Source organism: Mandrillus leucophaeus, unplaced genomic scaffold, assembly GCF_000951045.1.
Source record: "Mandrillus leucophaeus isolate KB7577 unplaced genomic scaffold, Mleu.le_1.0 Scaffold132, whole genome shotgun sequence".
NCBI classification, from domain to species: Eukaryota; Metazoa; Chordata; class Mammalia; order Primates; family Cercopithecidae; genus Mandrillus; species Mandrillus leucophaeus.
This window is the reverse complement of record NW_012101277.1, coordinates 1,345,674-1,361,709: the sequence shown is the minus strand read 5'-3', so window position 1 is coordinate 1,361,709 and position 16,036 is coordinate 1,345,674. Positions and strand designations below refer to the sequence as shown.

General features: G+C 38.4%; 1 protein-coding gene across 1 annotated transcript in view; it reads left to right on the top strand.

Annotated features, from left to right (window-relative positions):
* The first annotated feature begins 6,304 nt into the window (after nucleotides 1-6,304).
* TMEM5 (transmembrane protein 5) overlaps nucleotides 6,305-16,036 on the top strand; it is a 30,820-nt gene continuing 21,088 nt past the window's right edge. The window contains exons 1-3 of the mRNA XM_011972915.1: nucleotides 6,305-6,628; nucleotides 7,519-7,674; nucleotides 11,481-11,583. Of these exons, the coding sequence (XP_011828305.1) occupies nucleotides 6,457-6,628; nucleotides 7,519-7,674; nucleotides 11,481-11,583 (431 nt within the window). The 5' untranslated portion in view covers nucleotides 6,305-6,456. The remainder of the gene's footprint in view (nucleotides 6,629-7,518; nucleotides 7,675-11,480; nucleotides 11,584-16,036) is intronic.

The window sequence follows — 16,036 nt, the reverse complement described above, 5'->3', positions numbered from 1 at the left end:
GAGAAGAAAGTTCCAACCTTCTAACCCTGCCTTGGTCTTTCCAGTGACCAGCACCTAACCTGAAGCTACCTAAGGGGCTACCAGCCACCAGTCATCTCATTAGCATTCAAAAAGACACTTATTCCAAGGATTTTAGTTGTATGCCAAGAAACTGGAGGGGGAAAATCAAACATACATATCACAATATCACAGGAGACAAGTGAAGAATTTACTTCATTCAAAACTTTAATGTAGTGTAAAATAGATTTCTATTTTGTTTAAATCACTGGTATTTTGAGTCTCTGCTATACATAGCCAATCCTATTATAGAAAATCCAATAAAAGATATGCAAACTGTATGGATAAAATTATAAAGCTGTATTGAAAGACATTAACTTGCACCTAAATACTATCTTACCACCCATTTCCTTCTGTGACTTACTTTTGTCAATCAATGTAATTTTTTTCCACATTTTTCTGTTGACATGTGCATATTGGGAGCTGTGCCCTGGAGGGTGTCACACACAGAAACAAGGAGAAAAACACGATGGGGTTTCCTGCAGCATTGTTTGTATAAAATTAAATCTGGCACAGGCTGAGTGTCCATAAATAGAATTAAAAATTCAATATTACATAAAAAGTAAAATATTCCCAAAGTTATCCTACAAATGCAATAAAATGCTAATTACCATTCATGAGTGTTTTTTAGTATAAAATTCGACAAGCTAACTCTAAAATGTATAGGGAAATTAAGAATAGACAAGACAGTTTTTAAAAATAAAATAAAAGAGCAAATTGGAGATATTGTCCTTCCAAATATGAAGACTTATAAAGCTATAGTAACTAAGATGCATGAAATTGAGACAAGAAAGACAGAGAAGTCAAAGCTAGACTACACATACAAGAAAGCCTCATATTGACAGATGAGGCACTGCAGATCAGTCATTAAAGGACGGCCTATCAATAATTGGTGCTGGGATAATTTGTAATACATCTGGGTGGAATGACTCAATATTGTAACTTGTTGATTCTACCCAAATTATTCTATAAATTTAATGCAATTTTAATTAAGATTCTAATAGGAATATGCAGGCATGTTTTTCTTAAAGAATACACATATTCACACACACACCCATATATGCATACACACCCTCCAAACTGTAAAGGAAAAGACTGATAAATTTAGCTATATGAAAATTTAAAATGTCTTTACAATAAAAGTAAATATAAATAAAATATGGTGGGGTGTGATGGTTCACACCTGTAATCCCAGCACTTTGGGAGGCCGAGGTGGGTGGAGCTCAGGAGTTTGAGACCAGCCTGGCCAACATGGTAAAACCCCGTCTCTGCTAAAAATACAAAAATTAGCCTGGTATGGTGGCACACACGTGTAATCCCAGCTACTTGGGAGGCTGAGGCATGAGAATCGCTTAAACCCAGGAGGTACAGGTTGCAGTGAACTGAGATTGCACCACTACACTCCCGCCAGGATGACAGAACGAGACTCTGTCCAAAAAAAGAAAAAATTAAAATAAGAAAAAATAAAAATATATATACAAATAAAATAGACTAGCCAAAAATTGGAAGAAAATAGTTAATATACATAAACAAATGATTGCTGTATAAAGTAAATAGAAATTCTGCAATCAATAGTAAAAGATAAGCAACAAATAAAAAACTATACAAAACATAAAAACAGAGGATAAAAACAAAAATATATATATATTAAAAGATACTCAACCTCATTATTAACCAGGGAAATGAAAATTACAACAATAAAAGTCCATTGCAGCCATCATATTGGTAAAAATTTTAAAGGCTGACCTAACAAAATGTTTACTACTTGGTCATTAAATGTCACATACTCTCCTATAATCTCTACTGGATCACATAAAAAAATCTAAATAGCAAAGAGTAAAAATACTGCACTTTCAGGATGCAGAGGTAAATTAATCAGCTTCTATGATTTCATTATTAAGAAGAAATGATAAAATGTTGAACCAACTGTCCAATTAAGAAAGTTTCCAACAGGAAAGCAGAAAAAACAAAATAATGAAAAAATAATGCACAATCTAGTAATTGCCACATAGACAAACAAAATTGATAAATCCAAAGATAGTTGGAAGGAGAGGGGAAAACCAATAATAAAATCATAAAATCAGTTATGAAATCTGAAAATTTCAATACAAAAAAGAAAAGCTCAAAAGAATAAAATTAGAAATGAAAGAAGGGATATATCTGAATACTTTTTAATCCTAATGAGGTAAATTGGTTTCTTAGAAAATAAAAATTGCCGAAACAGACTTAAGAAGTATTAATATTACAAGTAAGAATAAACCAAACGAGTGTTATTAAAGAACTATCTCCAAAAATAGTTCTAGGGCCAATGAATATTACTGAAAAGTGCAGGCAGACTTTCACAGACTTAGTATTTTCCATGCTATATAAACTGTTTAAGGACTGAAATGCTATCCAACCCATTTGAGACAGCTAGCAATAATCCTGATATAAGATAAACATAGCAGAGTTTATAAAGATAAATCTCAGATTATTGAAGGTGCATTATTAATCAGATGTGTCTATTCTGTTGGAAAAGAATAAATCTATCTGTGTGAGTTAATAGAAATATGAATGCATGAAGTTGATGGATTCACAGGAATATGTGTAAGCCATCAAAGCCTTGTGATGAAAAGTCAAAATTAGGAGACAGAATACATCAAATATTTACATTCTTGCAGCCATAAAAAATGAAGTGAGCAAAAAGCACAGAAAGACTTCACTAAATGAGACTGAAAGAGGTTGAAAGGGCAATAACAAATGCTGGAGAAGATGTGGAGAAAAGGGAACCCTTGTACACTGTTGGTGGAAATGTAAATTAGTACAACCACTATGGAGAACAGTTCGGAGGTTCCTCAAAAAATTAAAAATAGAGCTACCATGATAGTCAGCAATCCCACTCCTAGGTATATACTCAAAAGAAAGGAAAATATTGAAGAGCTATCTGCACTCCCATGTTTATTGCAACACTATTCACAATAGCCAAGATTTGGAAGCAACCTAAATGTTCATCAACAGATGAATGGATAAAGAAAATGTGGTACATATGCACCACAGAGTGCTATTCCGCCCTAAAAAAGAATAAGAACTTGCATTTTGCAACAACATGGATGAAAATGAAGGTCATTATGTTAAGTAAAGTAAGCCAAGTACAGAAAGACCAACTTTGCATGCTCTCACTTATTTGTGGGAGCTGCAAATTAAAGCAACTGAGGCCAGGCACATTGGCTCACGCCTGTAATCCCAGCACTTTGAAAGGCCAAGGCAAGCTGATCAGTTGAGCTCAGCATCTTGAGACCCGCCTGGGCAACATAATGAGAGCCTGTCTCTACTTTAAAATAATAAATAAACAAAACAATTGAACTCATGGAGATAGAAAGTAGAAGGATGGCTACCAGAGGCTGTGAAAAGTAGTGTGGGCAGGTAGGGCAGGGGAGTGGTGATGGTTAATGCATACAAAAAATAGTAGGAAAGAATGAATAAGACCTAGTTTTTGCTAGCACAACAGGGTGACTACAGTGAAAAAAATTTAATTGTACATTTTAAAATAACTAAAAGAGTATAATTGCATTGTTTGTAATACAAAGGATGAATGTTTCAGTGGATGTATGCTCTATTTACTCTGATGTGATCATAACACATTGCATGCCTGTGTCAAAATAATCTCATGTAACCCATAAATATATACTCACAATTTTTTTTTTTAATTTTTAAGAGGTTGAAACACATTTATATCACTCCTGGGGCCTTTCAGTAGCCTCCTACCCCAAGTTGATGATAATATCATTAGAAAAACAGCATATGCAAATGAAGTCAGTGGTAAATGAGAGATGGAGTCACATGGGTTCAAACTGTCTTGAATCACTCTCTGAGGCTATCAACATGGTGGTACCCACTCATAAGGGCTTTTAGTAGAGCAGAGTCCATAGACAACTATCACACTAGTTAAGGCTGGTGGATCACATGGAATGCATAAACGAAACTGGTGATGAAATTTTACACCAATGATGAAACTGTGCATAGGGTTCAGAGGGTGTGGGGAAACGGAAATAGGTGAGGGAAAGATTTACAGAAGAAGTGATGTTTGCACAGACTCTGTTTCTGCTCATCTGCTTCAATTTCACCTCAGGGTTGTTCTGTCTTTAACCTTCACCCTAGTTTTGTTTGGTTGGTTATCAGTATTTTGTTTAATTGATTGTTTAAAGAAGGCATTATAATTTGCTTACTATTTCCCAATGCCAATATATTTCTGTAGAGTTTTATTGCTTATTTTTTGAGCACTGCACTCACATGAAAAAGAAAAATGTATCTTCTTAGGACTGATTCTTACAAATTTGAGATAGCTAGTTTATAACTTACATGGTCAAGCCCTGCTAGAAATATCTTACAAAGTGTTTGACACAGAAGCTTGGCCAAGCTGTGAAAAATCTCTCAAAGTAGTTAACACACTTCTTGAGTATTACTGGAGACTTGATAAACTAAGAAGAGAATTCTGACCAGGTATCACAAGAAATTTGGATTGGAGACTTCTAAGAATAAGCGTGTATTATTATGGCTATTTTCTCAATATCGTGTTGATTAATAGTTCTTCCCTTTGCAGACAGAGTAGAAAATATCACCAAGTAAAGATTTTAGCCCTGCTTTAGTTTAATTCATCTCATATTCCTTTATTTCTATCCTTCCTCCCACATCTTTCCTTCTCAGGTCTGGTTCCCTCTATGTGGAGCTTCAACCCCAAGAGGATATTTAACCTTGTCTCCCCCTCCACACTGCTGCATTCCCCACCACGTCTCTTTCCCTCTCTTTCCATTCACCTGAAGAGATGAGAGCATATACAGAAAGTAGCTCCCAGCTGTAGCTCAATCATTAAACACCAAGAGAAAGGAAAATGAACTCTGCCAGACTTAGATCAATTAGAAGATTCCTTTGTAACCTAAATACATTTTTAAAAGTTTATAATCAAATTATGCAGTCATTTGCAGTTTGAGGTAAAACAACACCTTCATTTTCATGGCCCTCTCCCCTATTCAAGATGACATCAGCCGCATACTAGTTTTACCTTGTATGCATTTCTCAATAGTAAAACTATTAGTCAGTAGCATCTGCATGTACATGGATACAGTGGGTGTTTTTTAGTAATTATAAGGTAATTACTTCCTATCCTTAAATAATTGTCATTTCCACAACAAAATAGGATAACCAACAACACAGCGTACATAAAACAACTGCCATCTCTCTAAGACACCAGAATAGCCTGTTAATCAAGGAAAGCTAAATTTTCTAAATCTACTACAGTAAGGAAGGCCACACTTTGACAGAAGCTTGGCAGTCTCAGAAGGAGAAGGTTTGGGGTGATATTTATAGGACTTAGGGAGTCCGAGCAAAAATGGTTTAAAACAGGTCTTTGGAGGCAGGGAACTGTTTGGGGGATTGGGTAAAGTGTTTGACCTAATTGTTTAGAGTCGATGCTAGAGTGACCAACTTTTACTGATTTCCTAGGACTTTCCCAATTTTAGCACTAAAAATCCTCCAACTGGAGAATCTTTACAGTCCTGGGCAAACTGGGACCGCTGGTCACCCTAATTAGCGGACACACCGTCGCAAGACTGCGGGATAATTTGAGCAGTAGTACCAGATGCAACCGACAGAACATTGTAGCCCATATTACCAAGGCTGGACAAAAGGTTTATTGAAGCATTCACATTTACAGCCTCTATTTGACAAAATACTATATGCCTATGTGCGTTCAACTCACATCATAATAATAAAATTGAACTTTAAAAATATTTTTATTGCAGTAAGGTATATAAAACACGAATTCGACATTTTAACTATTTCTATGCATACAAGTGAGTGGTATTAATTGCATTCACAATGTTGAGCGACCATCATCAATTTTTTTAAAGGACGTTTATATCCACTCATCCATCAATGTAGTAGGCACTATCCCAGGCGCTAGGGATTCCATGTAGAGCAAAAAACATCACGGTCCATGCCTTCACATGGCCTTCATGGACCACCGCAGGTGCTCTTTTTCCCCCGAGTCTTTATGTACTTGGGAGAAGTGGCAGGGTTGAAAGGTGTAATGGGTACACGGCAGAGGTCAGAGAGGCTCCCACCCAGCCCGGCGTCTGGAAGCACTTGGGGTAGTGGCCGCTCCTGGACCCCCTATTCCGGGGTCGGCGGTGGCCAGGCAGGCCCTGGGCCCGGCGGATGAGGCGGGACTGGAGGGGGCGGGGCCTGTGCGGGAGGCGGGAGGTGGGCGTGCCCGGGGCGGGGCTGTACCGGGCGCTGGGCGGAAGAGCCTTTGATGGGGACGGCCTGGAAAGTGCCTGGGCCTGCGCTGGACGCCGCTCGGGCCCCGGCTTCTGTTTCCGCCCGCTGCATGGCGGTGGCTGCCTGACTGGAAGCCCGAGTGGGATGCGGCTGACGCGGAAGCGGCTCTGCTCATTTCTCATCGCCCTGTACTGCCTATTCTCCCTCTACGCTGCCTACCACGTCTTCTTCGGGCGCCGCCGCCAGGCGCCGGCGGGGTCCCCGCGGGGCCTCAGGAAGGGGGCGGTGGCCCCCGCGCGGGAGAGACGCGGCCGAGGTAGGACTGGGGCTGCAGCTTCCCTCCGCCTCTGCGCGCCTGGCTAGGGGCTGCTGAGCGGCAGGGGCCGGGCTCCCGCACCCCGCTCTCAAGTCCGGGGTTACCCGCGGGGCCTGAGACGCGCTTTGCCTCCTACAGCCCCTCGAGCTAGCCCTTGGCTCGGGATTGGAGACTGGCCGTTAATTCTTACCCAGATCTCACACGCTGTCCCCGCTCCCCATCCCAGGGGGTGACAGGCGCGAACGCCTTTCAAACACGTGTTAAAATGCAAGACGTCGTCTCAAATGCCAGAGATTTGCGGGAGTGCTCCTGGAAGGCCTCAAAATCGCCGCAAGGTTTAAGACATCCGTTTCCATGTTGAAACAAAGCCCTCTAATCCTGCAGTGACCGTAAGGCAGGCTTTACCTCCAAATTCTGGTCCCCTGTCCGGTGTTTTAATTTGTGTTAAGATCAGACTCAGCTTTCTCTCTCCCTTTATTCAGAATTTTGCACGATAGTATCTAAGCCTGGTGAACACTACACTCTGAAGTCAGTTTTTTGTGCATAGGTTACCTGTATACAATAGATAAAAAGAATTGCAGAAGTTAAACCTGTAACTTGATACATATTATCCTGTTATTTTTAAAGGTTTTGTTTTGGGGAAGAGAATTTTCCTGTTTCAAGTTAGCATTTTATTTCTAAGACCTTTCAGAGTAAAAAAAGTTCAGTTAAAAAAATTGCCGATAGTTTCTTTTTTGTTATCATTGTGTATAACCAGTTTAAATTCAGTTGCTCTATCTCTCAAAAATTAAAGTTAGGATGAAATTAGAACTAACAATTTAAATGATTTGAATTTACCTACAGCTGCAATAACACCTAACTGGTAAACACCGTTACTCTTTTTAAAACAGAACAGTTCACTTTGGAAAGTGAAGAATGGAATCCTTGGGAAGGAGATGAAAAAAATGAGCAACAATACAGATTTAAAACTAGCCTTCAAGTATTAAATAAATCCACGAAAGGAAAAACAGACCTCAGTGTACAAATCTGGGGCAAAGCTGCCATTGGTAAGTTAATATGTAGAAGGAAGACACGTAAAAAGCATTGTAAAATGTACTTTATTGGTATGAAATTCATTTTAATATAATTTATTTCATAACTTGTTAATTAAGGCATCATGATATATTTTTTCACTTTTTGTCAGTAATTCCTTTCTCCTTCCAATTAGACAACATCTGTTTGTAAATGTACACACATACGTGTTCCACTGTTGGTCTTTAGCAGAGCACAGCTTCATTTATCGATACATTGAGTAGGCTGTATAGTGTCATTAGATTGCAAAACATATGTCAACTGAATTTTCATGAATCTGTGTATTTTTTGGACACTTGATACACAAATATAAGATGTGGCCCCTGGCCTTGAGGGCCAAACACATTTGGGAAACACTGAAGAGTACAAAGTTAAGGTTCTTCATTGCAGGCCTTTCTCAAGAGCCTTTAATATGACAGTGTTCATTGTATCAGCAAAGGAATATATTATAGTATGTAGTTGATTAAACTTGATTGCACACAGAGGCGTTTTTGCTGTGAATATCATGAGAGTGTAGTGTTCTAAGATATATATTATGCTCAATTAGAGAATGGGGCTGTGAGGGTTCAAACAGTCACAAAGAGTTTAGTGACTTCGCACTTTATTTGGCCTTTGAACATGAGCTGGGTTTATGTACAATAAAGGATATGGATAGAAAGTACCAGATGAAAGGAAAATGTACAGAGGATAGTCCTCTGCTCACGGTATTTCATAAATTCGTTCATACTTACATACAAGTATACATCCTGGAAGATACTACCAGTCTCTAAATTCCAAGTACCTGAAACCAGGTCTTCAGTCATCAAGTTCTGACCATTATTTTTTAAATAAAGTCCCTAATACTGATTTCTTCTTTTAAATCCCAGATTTTCATTTCCAGACTTCTCTCTTTTCAATCTGATAAGCGCAAAGTGGCCAAGTGAATTTCATCAAATGCTACCTTTTTTTTTTTTTTGTTATCACCTCTGCTGGCAGGAAAAATGCTACTTTCATCAGCCTATTCTCTAGGCACAGTTATGAAATACCGTTATAGACATTCCCATTCAAAAAGGGAAAAAAATTGAAGTGAAAAAGTGTCACTGGTCCAAGCAATTTTGAAATCTAAATTTCATCTGAATGGTCAGCTCCATTTGATTATATTGCAGGCCTAGGAATAATCTATGACTTGTACAGCTTTGCCCTCTGGCATTTCAGCCATACTCTTGAAGTCATCTTTTCCTTTTTCATAAAAAGTAACACAAGTTTGCAGCTTAGTAACTTTATCAGCCTGTTGACAGCTGGTAAAATTTTCAGAGCCCATCAGCCTTCTTTCATTGTGACCTCTTTCTGTCTTTTTTAGTCCAAGCTGGCAGTGTTTCTGCTCATATAACATTCTGAAGAACCTTGTGGGCCTCCTGTGTATGTCACAGGATTCACTCCATTAGATGGGAAGCTCCTCTGCAGATCTTTTCTGAGTAATCCCATCTCCATTTCTGGCTTCTGCTGAGATAGCTGAGGAGACCTGTAAGTCACATGTGTAATCTCTTCAAAGAGCCCTTTGTGTGAATGAATATTCAGATCTTCTGTTCCTTCTGAGACACTAGCAAAAGGTTGTGCAGCCACATCCTTGGTCTTTCTGGAACACCCTTTGCAGACAGTAAATCTAATTTTTCACCTCTTTTGCAATCTTAATGGTCTGAGAATTTCCCAAATCATCAAATTCTGGTTCCCTTTTGCTTAACAGTTTTTCCTTCTATCTCTTTCTTCTTATATTTCATTAATCACCAAGAAGAAACCAGTCCACACCTTTCACTTTGCTTGGAACCCTCCAGCTAATTATTGAAGTTTATCACAAGTTCTGCTTTCCACGTAACTGCAGGATACAATCCAACTAAGCTTTTTACTGTTATGTAACAAGGATCCTCATCCTTCCAGTTTCTAATAACACATTCCTAATTTTATTCTGAGCTCTCACCAACAGTTTATTTAATATACATATTCTAGGAGTGATGTCTCATGCCTGTAATCGAGCGCTTTGGGAGGCTGAGGCAGGTGGATCACTTGAGGCCAGGAGTTCAAGACCAGCCTGGCCATCATGGTGAAACCCCATCTCTACCAAAAATACAAAAATTAGCCAGACATTGTGGCACATGCCTGTAATCCCAGCTACTCAGGAGGCTGAGGCAGGAGAATTGCTTGAACCCGGGAGGTGGAGGTTGCGGTGAGCCAAGATCATGCCACCTTATTCCAGCCTGGGCTACAGAGTGAGACTCTGTCTCTAAATAAATAAATAAATAAAAATTTTTTAAAAATTGCATATTCTTACCAACAATCTGCTTATGATGATTTAGATATCCTCTAAGACAATACAGGTTTTCTCTACTCTGCCTCACTTTGAGTCTTCACTAGCTGAGTCATTAACATCCATATTCCTGTCTGCAGGTTATTCAGGGCAATCTAATCTAGGCTTTTTAAAATCATGTCCTCACAATTCTCTCAGCCTTTACCCATTACCCAATTTCAGAGCCACTTCCACATTTTTAGGTATTTGTTACAGTAGCACCCCATTTCCAGGTACCATAATCTTAACTGTATAATCCATAGCATCCTATTGCAACCGTAACAAATTACCACAAATTTAGTATCTTACTTTTCTGAAGGCAGAACTCTAAAATGTGTGAGGGCTGTGTTACTTTTGGAGGCTCTAGAGGAGAACCTGTTTCCTTACCTTTGAGAGTTTCTAGGGGCTACCCGCATTCCTTCATTTATGGCCCCACATCACTCTGACCTCTGCTTCCATCTTTATATATCCCTTGCCTCACTCTGACCCTCCTGCCTCCCTTGTGTGAGGACTCTTGAGATTACATAGGGCCCACCTAGATAATCTATAATAATCTCTTCACCTCAGCATCCTTAACTCAGTTGTATTTTTAAAGTGTCTTTTGCCATGTAAGGTAACATATTCCTAGATTCTAGAGATTAGAATATGGACATCTTTGCTGGTGGGGCAGGGAGACATTATTCAACCCATCACATTTGGAAAGCTTTATCTAATTGTCCACATTTTAAACATGGTGGCTTGGGTTTCTTTTAGTACCAGGGTACAATGAGAATGAAACAAAAACCTCTTTGAGTGTAACCAAAACAGGGTGCCCAGAAGTGGTGTATGGTCTCCATAGTACCTCATTGAGTAACACCACTCTTCTCTACTCTCAGAGCTTTCATTCAGGTGAAATCATGATAAAACATCAGGGGCTGCCATAAGGAGAAAAGATGCAGTGGCATTTGTCTGTGAAGGGGATCATGCATTCAGGGATATGTGTTCAAGTGAGGAGGAGGTAATGTCCCCTTGACATATTGAATGTATTAATATATGTAGATACATGAGCTCCTCTGGCTCCATTTGGCACAAAATGGCAACTCCCCCTAATTTGTTATAAAAATAGTTCTAACCACATAGTATAGTTTACTTTGTAATATAATACCTTTCATTTCAGAATAAGACAGGTGTAAAGATCTATATAAATTAGGGGTTTCTCAAATCTAGAGTAGGAGAGGTCTTTAATATTAACTCACATTTTGCCACATTTTACACACTGACAGCTTCTGAGCTCTGTCTCTCATTAACTGCCATGTTGATTTGGAGCTGTTGCTTGGTAGCACTGCCTGCCAGCGGCCCTAAGGGGAGGCATTCTGGTTTTACAGTCAAATGAGTAAAAGAATAGAACGTGAACTTGTCTCATGCACCAGAGTAGATGAGACAGTAAATTGTTTTGATTTTGTTTTTGTTGTTAATTACCAGGCTTGTATCTCTGGGAGCACATTTTTGAAGGCTTACTTGATCCCAGCGATGTGACTGCTCAATGGAGAGAAGGAAAGTCAATCGTAGGAAGAACACAATACAGGTATTAGTTGTATTAGTTTGTGCAACATTAACCTTTGGTGTTTTGCTCTACAATATTTTATGTGAATACTAAAAGAAAAATAATAGGAAAATATATTTGTAAAAATATTTCTATTTCAACTTGTAAAGAACAGAGAAGTAAATCTCATGAATATGTATTCATAATTAAGCTTACTTGGACCTTATGAAATTGTATATTACAGAATACTCCTTTTTTGGAATCATATGTCTGTTTTATTTTTATCTAATTATATGGAAAAGTTCATACTCCACGTCTTACAGCATTTGAATGGTGACAGCCATTTAAAACATTTTGTATCTTGGAGGAATAATATGTAAACCTAAAAGTATTTTCATTTTTCTCTTTCATATAATAGTCATGTTCACTTTCTTAAATATTTAGATATCAAAGCTCTTGCTGTCACTTTTTTAGATTTTTGTTTATTAAAACAAATTTGATGAGTTCTATCAGGATTTATTTTTTATTTTAGATTATTTATTTTTTATTTTAGATTTAATAAAACCAATGTATTGCTTAGACTTTTTTGGCCTTTTTATATAACTCTTATCTATGACTGCATATTTTCTGAGTGTTTTTAAGTATATTAGGATTGTTTTATTTAGGAAAACTATAATTTTACCATATGAAATGCTATTTTATTAGATTTTGCTTTCTTATTGAAATTAAAAATAAAAAATTATTTTTAAATGCTTATTTTATATAACAGTTGTATTATTAGGAGGAAAATGTGAACTAAAGATTCTGCTTTCTACTGGAATTTCATTCTTTTCTACAGAAATCAGGAAAGGAAAAGCTGCGTCAATTTTGTTCTAATTTTTACTGCAGCTTTAATTCTTTACTTTATATACACTTGGAAAGCAATTTTATTGCATGTATCTTTTCAAAGTTATCCTTAACAAGTAAACAGGTTTTTAAAATTATCGTTGGTAATGATTATTTTTCCTTTCATCTTCATGCTTCTGTTGATCTAATCCCATTCAAGAGCTTAAGTATAGACCTAAACTTACAATGGTTGGATTTGGGTGTTTGAAAGTAAATGTGTATTATGTGTATAAATCTAATATTTTGGTATTTGAAAAGTAAATGTGTGTTATATTAGTCTAATCCATAATATATAACATTTTCAGAAAAGTTATTAAAAAATTCATGAAGACGTTAGCATCTTTAAGGTTAAAATTAAGGTTAAAATTATACATTGTTGCTATAATAATAGTGACAGATTTGAGCAAATAACATTAACTCCCAAAAGAAAGCCAAATGTATCCTTTACTTCTGAAATATTTGAGGGAGATTTTATAAGCATACTTTAGAGCCGTTGGGTGTTCAGTTCCATAGCACTGCAGTAAAGCAAATACTGCATTAAATCAAGTCATATGAATTTTTTGATTATCCAGTGCATATGAAAGTTTTGTTTACACTGTACTGTAGTCTGTTAAGTGTGTAATAGTATTATGCCTAAAAAAAAAAAAAAGTACCTTAAGTGAAAAATACTTTATTGCTAAAAAATGCTAACAGTTATCTGAACCATCAGCAAGTCATCATCTTTTTGCTGGTGGAGGGTCTTGCCTCGATGTTGATGTATCAGGGTGTTGATGACTAATCAGGGTGGTGGTTGCTGAAGGTTGGGGTGGCCGTGGCAATTTCTTAAAATACGACAACAATGAAGTTTGCCACATCCGTTGACTCTTCATTCACAAAAGTTTTCTCTGTAGCACATGATGCTATTTGGTGGCATTTTTACCCATAGAACTTCTTTCAAAATTGGAGTCAATCCTAGGCAGGACACAGTGGCTCATGCCTGTAATCCCAGTACTTTGGGAGGCTGAGGTGGGTGGATCACTTGAGGTCAGGAGTTGAAGACCAGCCTGGCTATCATCATGAAACCCCATCTCTACTAAAAATACAAAAATTGGCCAGGAGTGGCAGCACACACCTGTAATCCCAGCTACTTGGGAGGCTGAGGCAAAAGTATCCTTGAACCTGGGAGTCAGAGGGTGCAGTGAGGTAAGATCATGCCACTGCACTCCAACCCCAGGTGACAGAATGAGACTCTGTCTCAAAAAAAAAAGTTAAAATTGGAGTCAGTCCTCTCAAACCCTGCTGCTGCTTTATCAACTACATTTTTTGAATATTCTGAATCCTTTATTGTCACTTCACCAGTGTCACAATATTGTATCCTCACCGGAAGTAGATTCCATCTCAGGAAACCACTTTCTTTGTTCATTCATAAAAAGCAGCTCCTCATCTGTTGAAGTTTTATCATGAGATTGCAACAATTCAGTCACACCTTCAGGTTCCACTTCTAATTCTACTTTTTTTGCCATTTCTACCACATCTGCAGTGACTTCCTCCCCTTAAATCTTGAACCCCTCAAAGTCATCCATGAGGGTTTAAATCAGCTTCTTCCAAACTCCTTATAATGTTGGTGTTTTGACCTCGTCCCATGAATCATGAATGTTCATGGTATCCAGAATAATGAATCATTTCCAGAAGGTTTTCATTTACTTTGCCCGGGTCCATCAGAGGAACCACTGTCTGTGGCAGCTATAGCCTTATGAAAGTATTTCTTTTGTTGTTGTTTTTTTTTTTTTTTTTTTTTTTGAGACAGAATCTCGCTCTGTCACCCAGGCTGCAGGGCAGTGTCGTAATAGCTTGCTGCAACCTCCGCCTCCCAGGTTCAAGTGATTCTCGTGCTTCAACATCCCAAGTAGCTGGGACTATGGGCACACGCCACCACACCCAGCTAATTTTTGTATTTTTAGTAGAGATGGGGTTTCACCATGTTGGCCAGGCTGGTCTTGGACTCCTGTCTCCAAGTGATCCACCTGCTTCAGCTTCCCAAAGTGCTAGGATTACAGGAGTGAGCCATTGTGTCTGGCCAGAAAGTATTTCTTAAATAAGACCTGAAAGTCAAAATTACTCCTTGATCCATGGGCTGCAGAATGGATATTTTGTTAGCAGGTATGAGGGCATGAATCTGTCCGTCTCCATCAGATCTCTTGGGTGACCAGGTGCATTGTCAATGAGCAGTAATATTTTGAAAGGAATCCTTTTTTCTGAGCAGTACTTCTCAATAGTAAGCTTAAAATACTTAGTAAACCATGGTGTGAACAGATGTTGCCGTCATCTAGGCTTTGTTCCATTTATAGGGCACAGGCAGAGTAGATTTAGGATAGTTCTTAAAGGTCCTAGGATTTTCAGAATAATAAATGAGCACTGGCTTCAACTTTAAGCCACCAGCTACATTTAGCCCCTAATAAGAGAATCAACCTGTCTTTTGAAGCTTTGAAGCCAGGCATTGACTTCTCTCTAACTATGAAAGTCCTGGATGCCATCTTCTGCTGATATAAAGCTGTTTCATCTGCATTGAAAATCTGTTGTCTAGTGTAGCCACCTTCAGCAATGAAGATCTTAGCTAGATCTTCTGGATAACTTGCTGCAGCTTCTACATTAGCACTTGCTGCTTCACCTTACATTTGTATGTTATGGAGATGGCTTCTTTCCTTAAACCTCATGAATCAACCTCTGGTAATGTCAGACTTTTCTCCTGCAGCTTCCTCACCTTTCTCAACCTTCATAGAATTGAAAAGAGTGGAGGCCTTGCTCTGGATTAGGCTTTGGCTTTAGGGAATGTTGTGGCTGGTTTGATCCTCTATCCAGACTATTAAACCTTTCTCCATATGAGCAGTAAGACTATATCACCTTCACATCATTCATGTTGTTCACTGGAGTAGCACTTCTCATTTCCTTCAATAACTTTTCCTTTGCATTCCCACCTTGGCTGTTTGGCACAAGAGGCCTAGCTTTCAGCTTGCCTCAGCTTTTGACATGCCTTCCTCACTAAGCTTAATTATTTCTAGCTTTTGGTTGCAAGCTTCTCCAACCCACTTTATTTTATTGTTGTTGTTCTGTTTTGTTTTGTCTTAGGCTTTTAGCAGCCTGAAGCCATGGCTTTTAGTTTCTGTCTTTAGTAATAAGAAGAAAAGAGGGATAAGGAAGGGGCTTTACTTACCCAACCAGAAACAAACTAAGAATCCATGCCTATATTCTCTCCCTCGGACACTCCTGAAAGTGAGAGACTTGCGACTCTTCCTTTCACCTAGAGGGTATTACAGGGTTATTAATTATAGGGAACACTTAGAGGGTATTATAGGGTTATTAATTGGCCTAATAGTGTTGTGTCTCAGGGAATAGGGAGGCCCAAGGAGATGGAGAGAAACGGGGGAATACTGGTTGGTGGAGCAGTTAGACCACACACAACAGCATTTATCTATTAAGTTTGCCATCAGATCTTGTGAGACTTACTCACTATCATGAGAATAGTACAAGAAAGACCTGCCCCCATGATTCAATTACTTCCCACCGGGCACCTCCCACAACATGTGGGAATTGTGGGCACTACAATTCCAGATGAGATTTGGGTGGGGACACA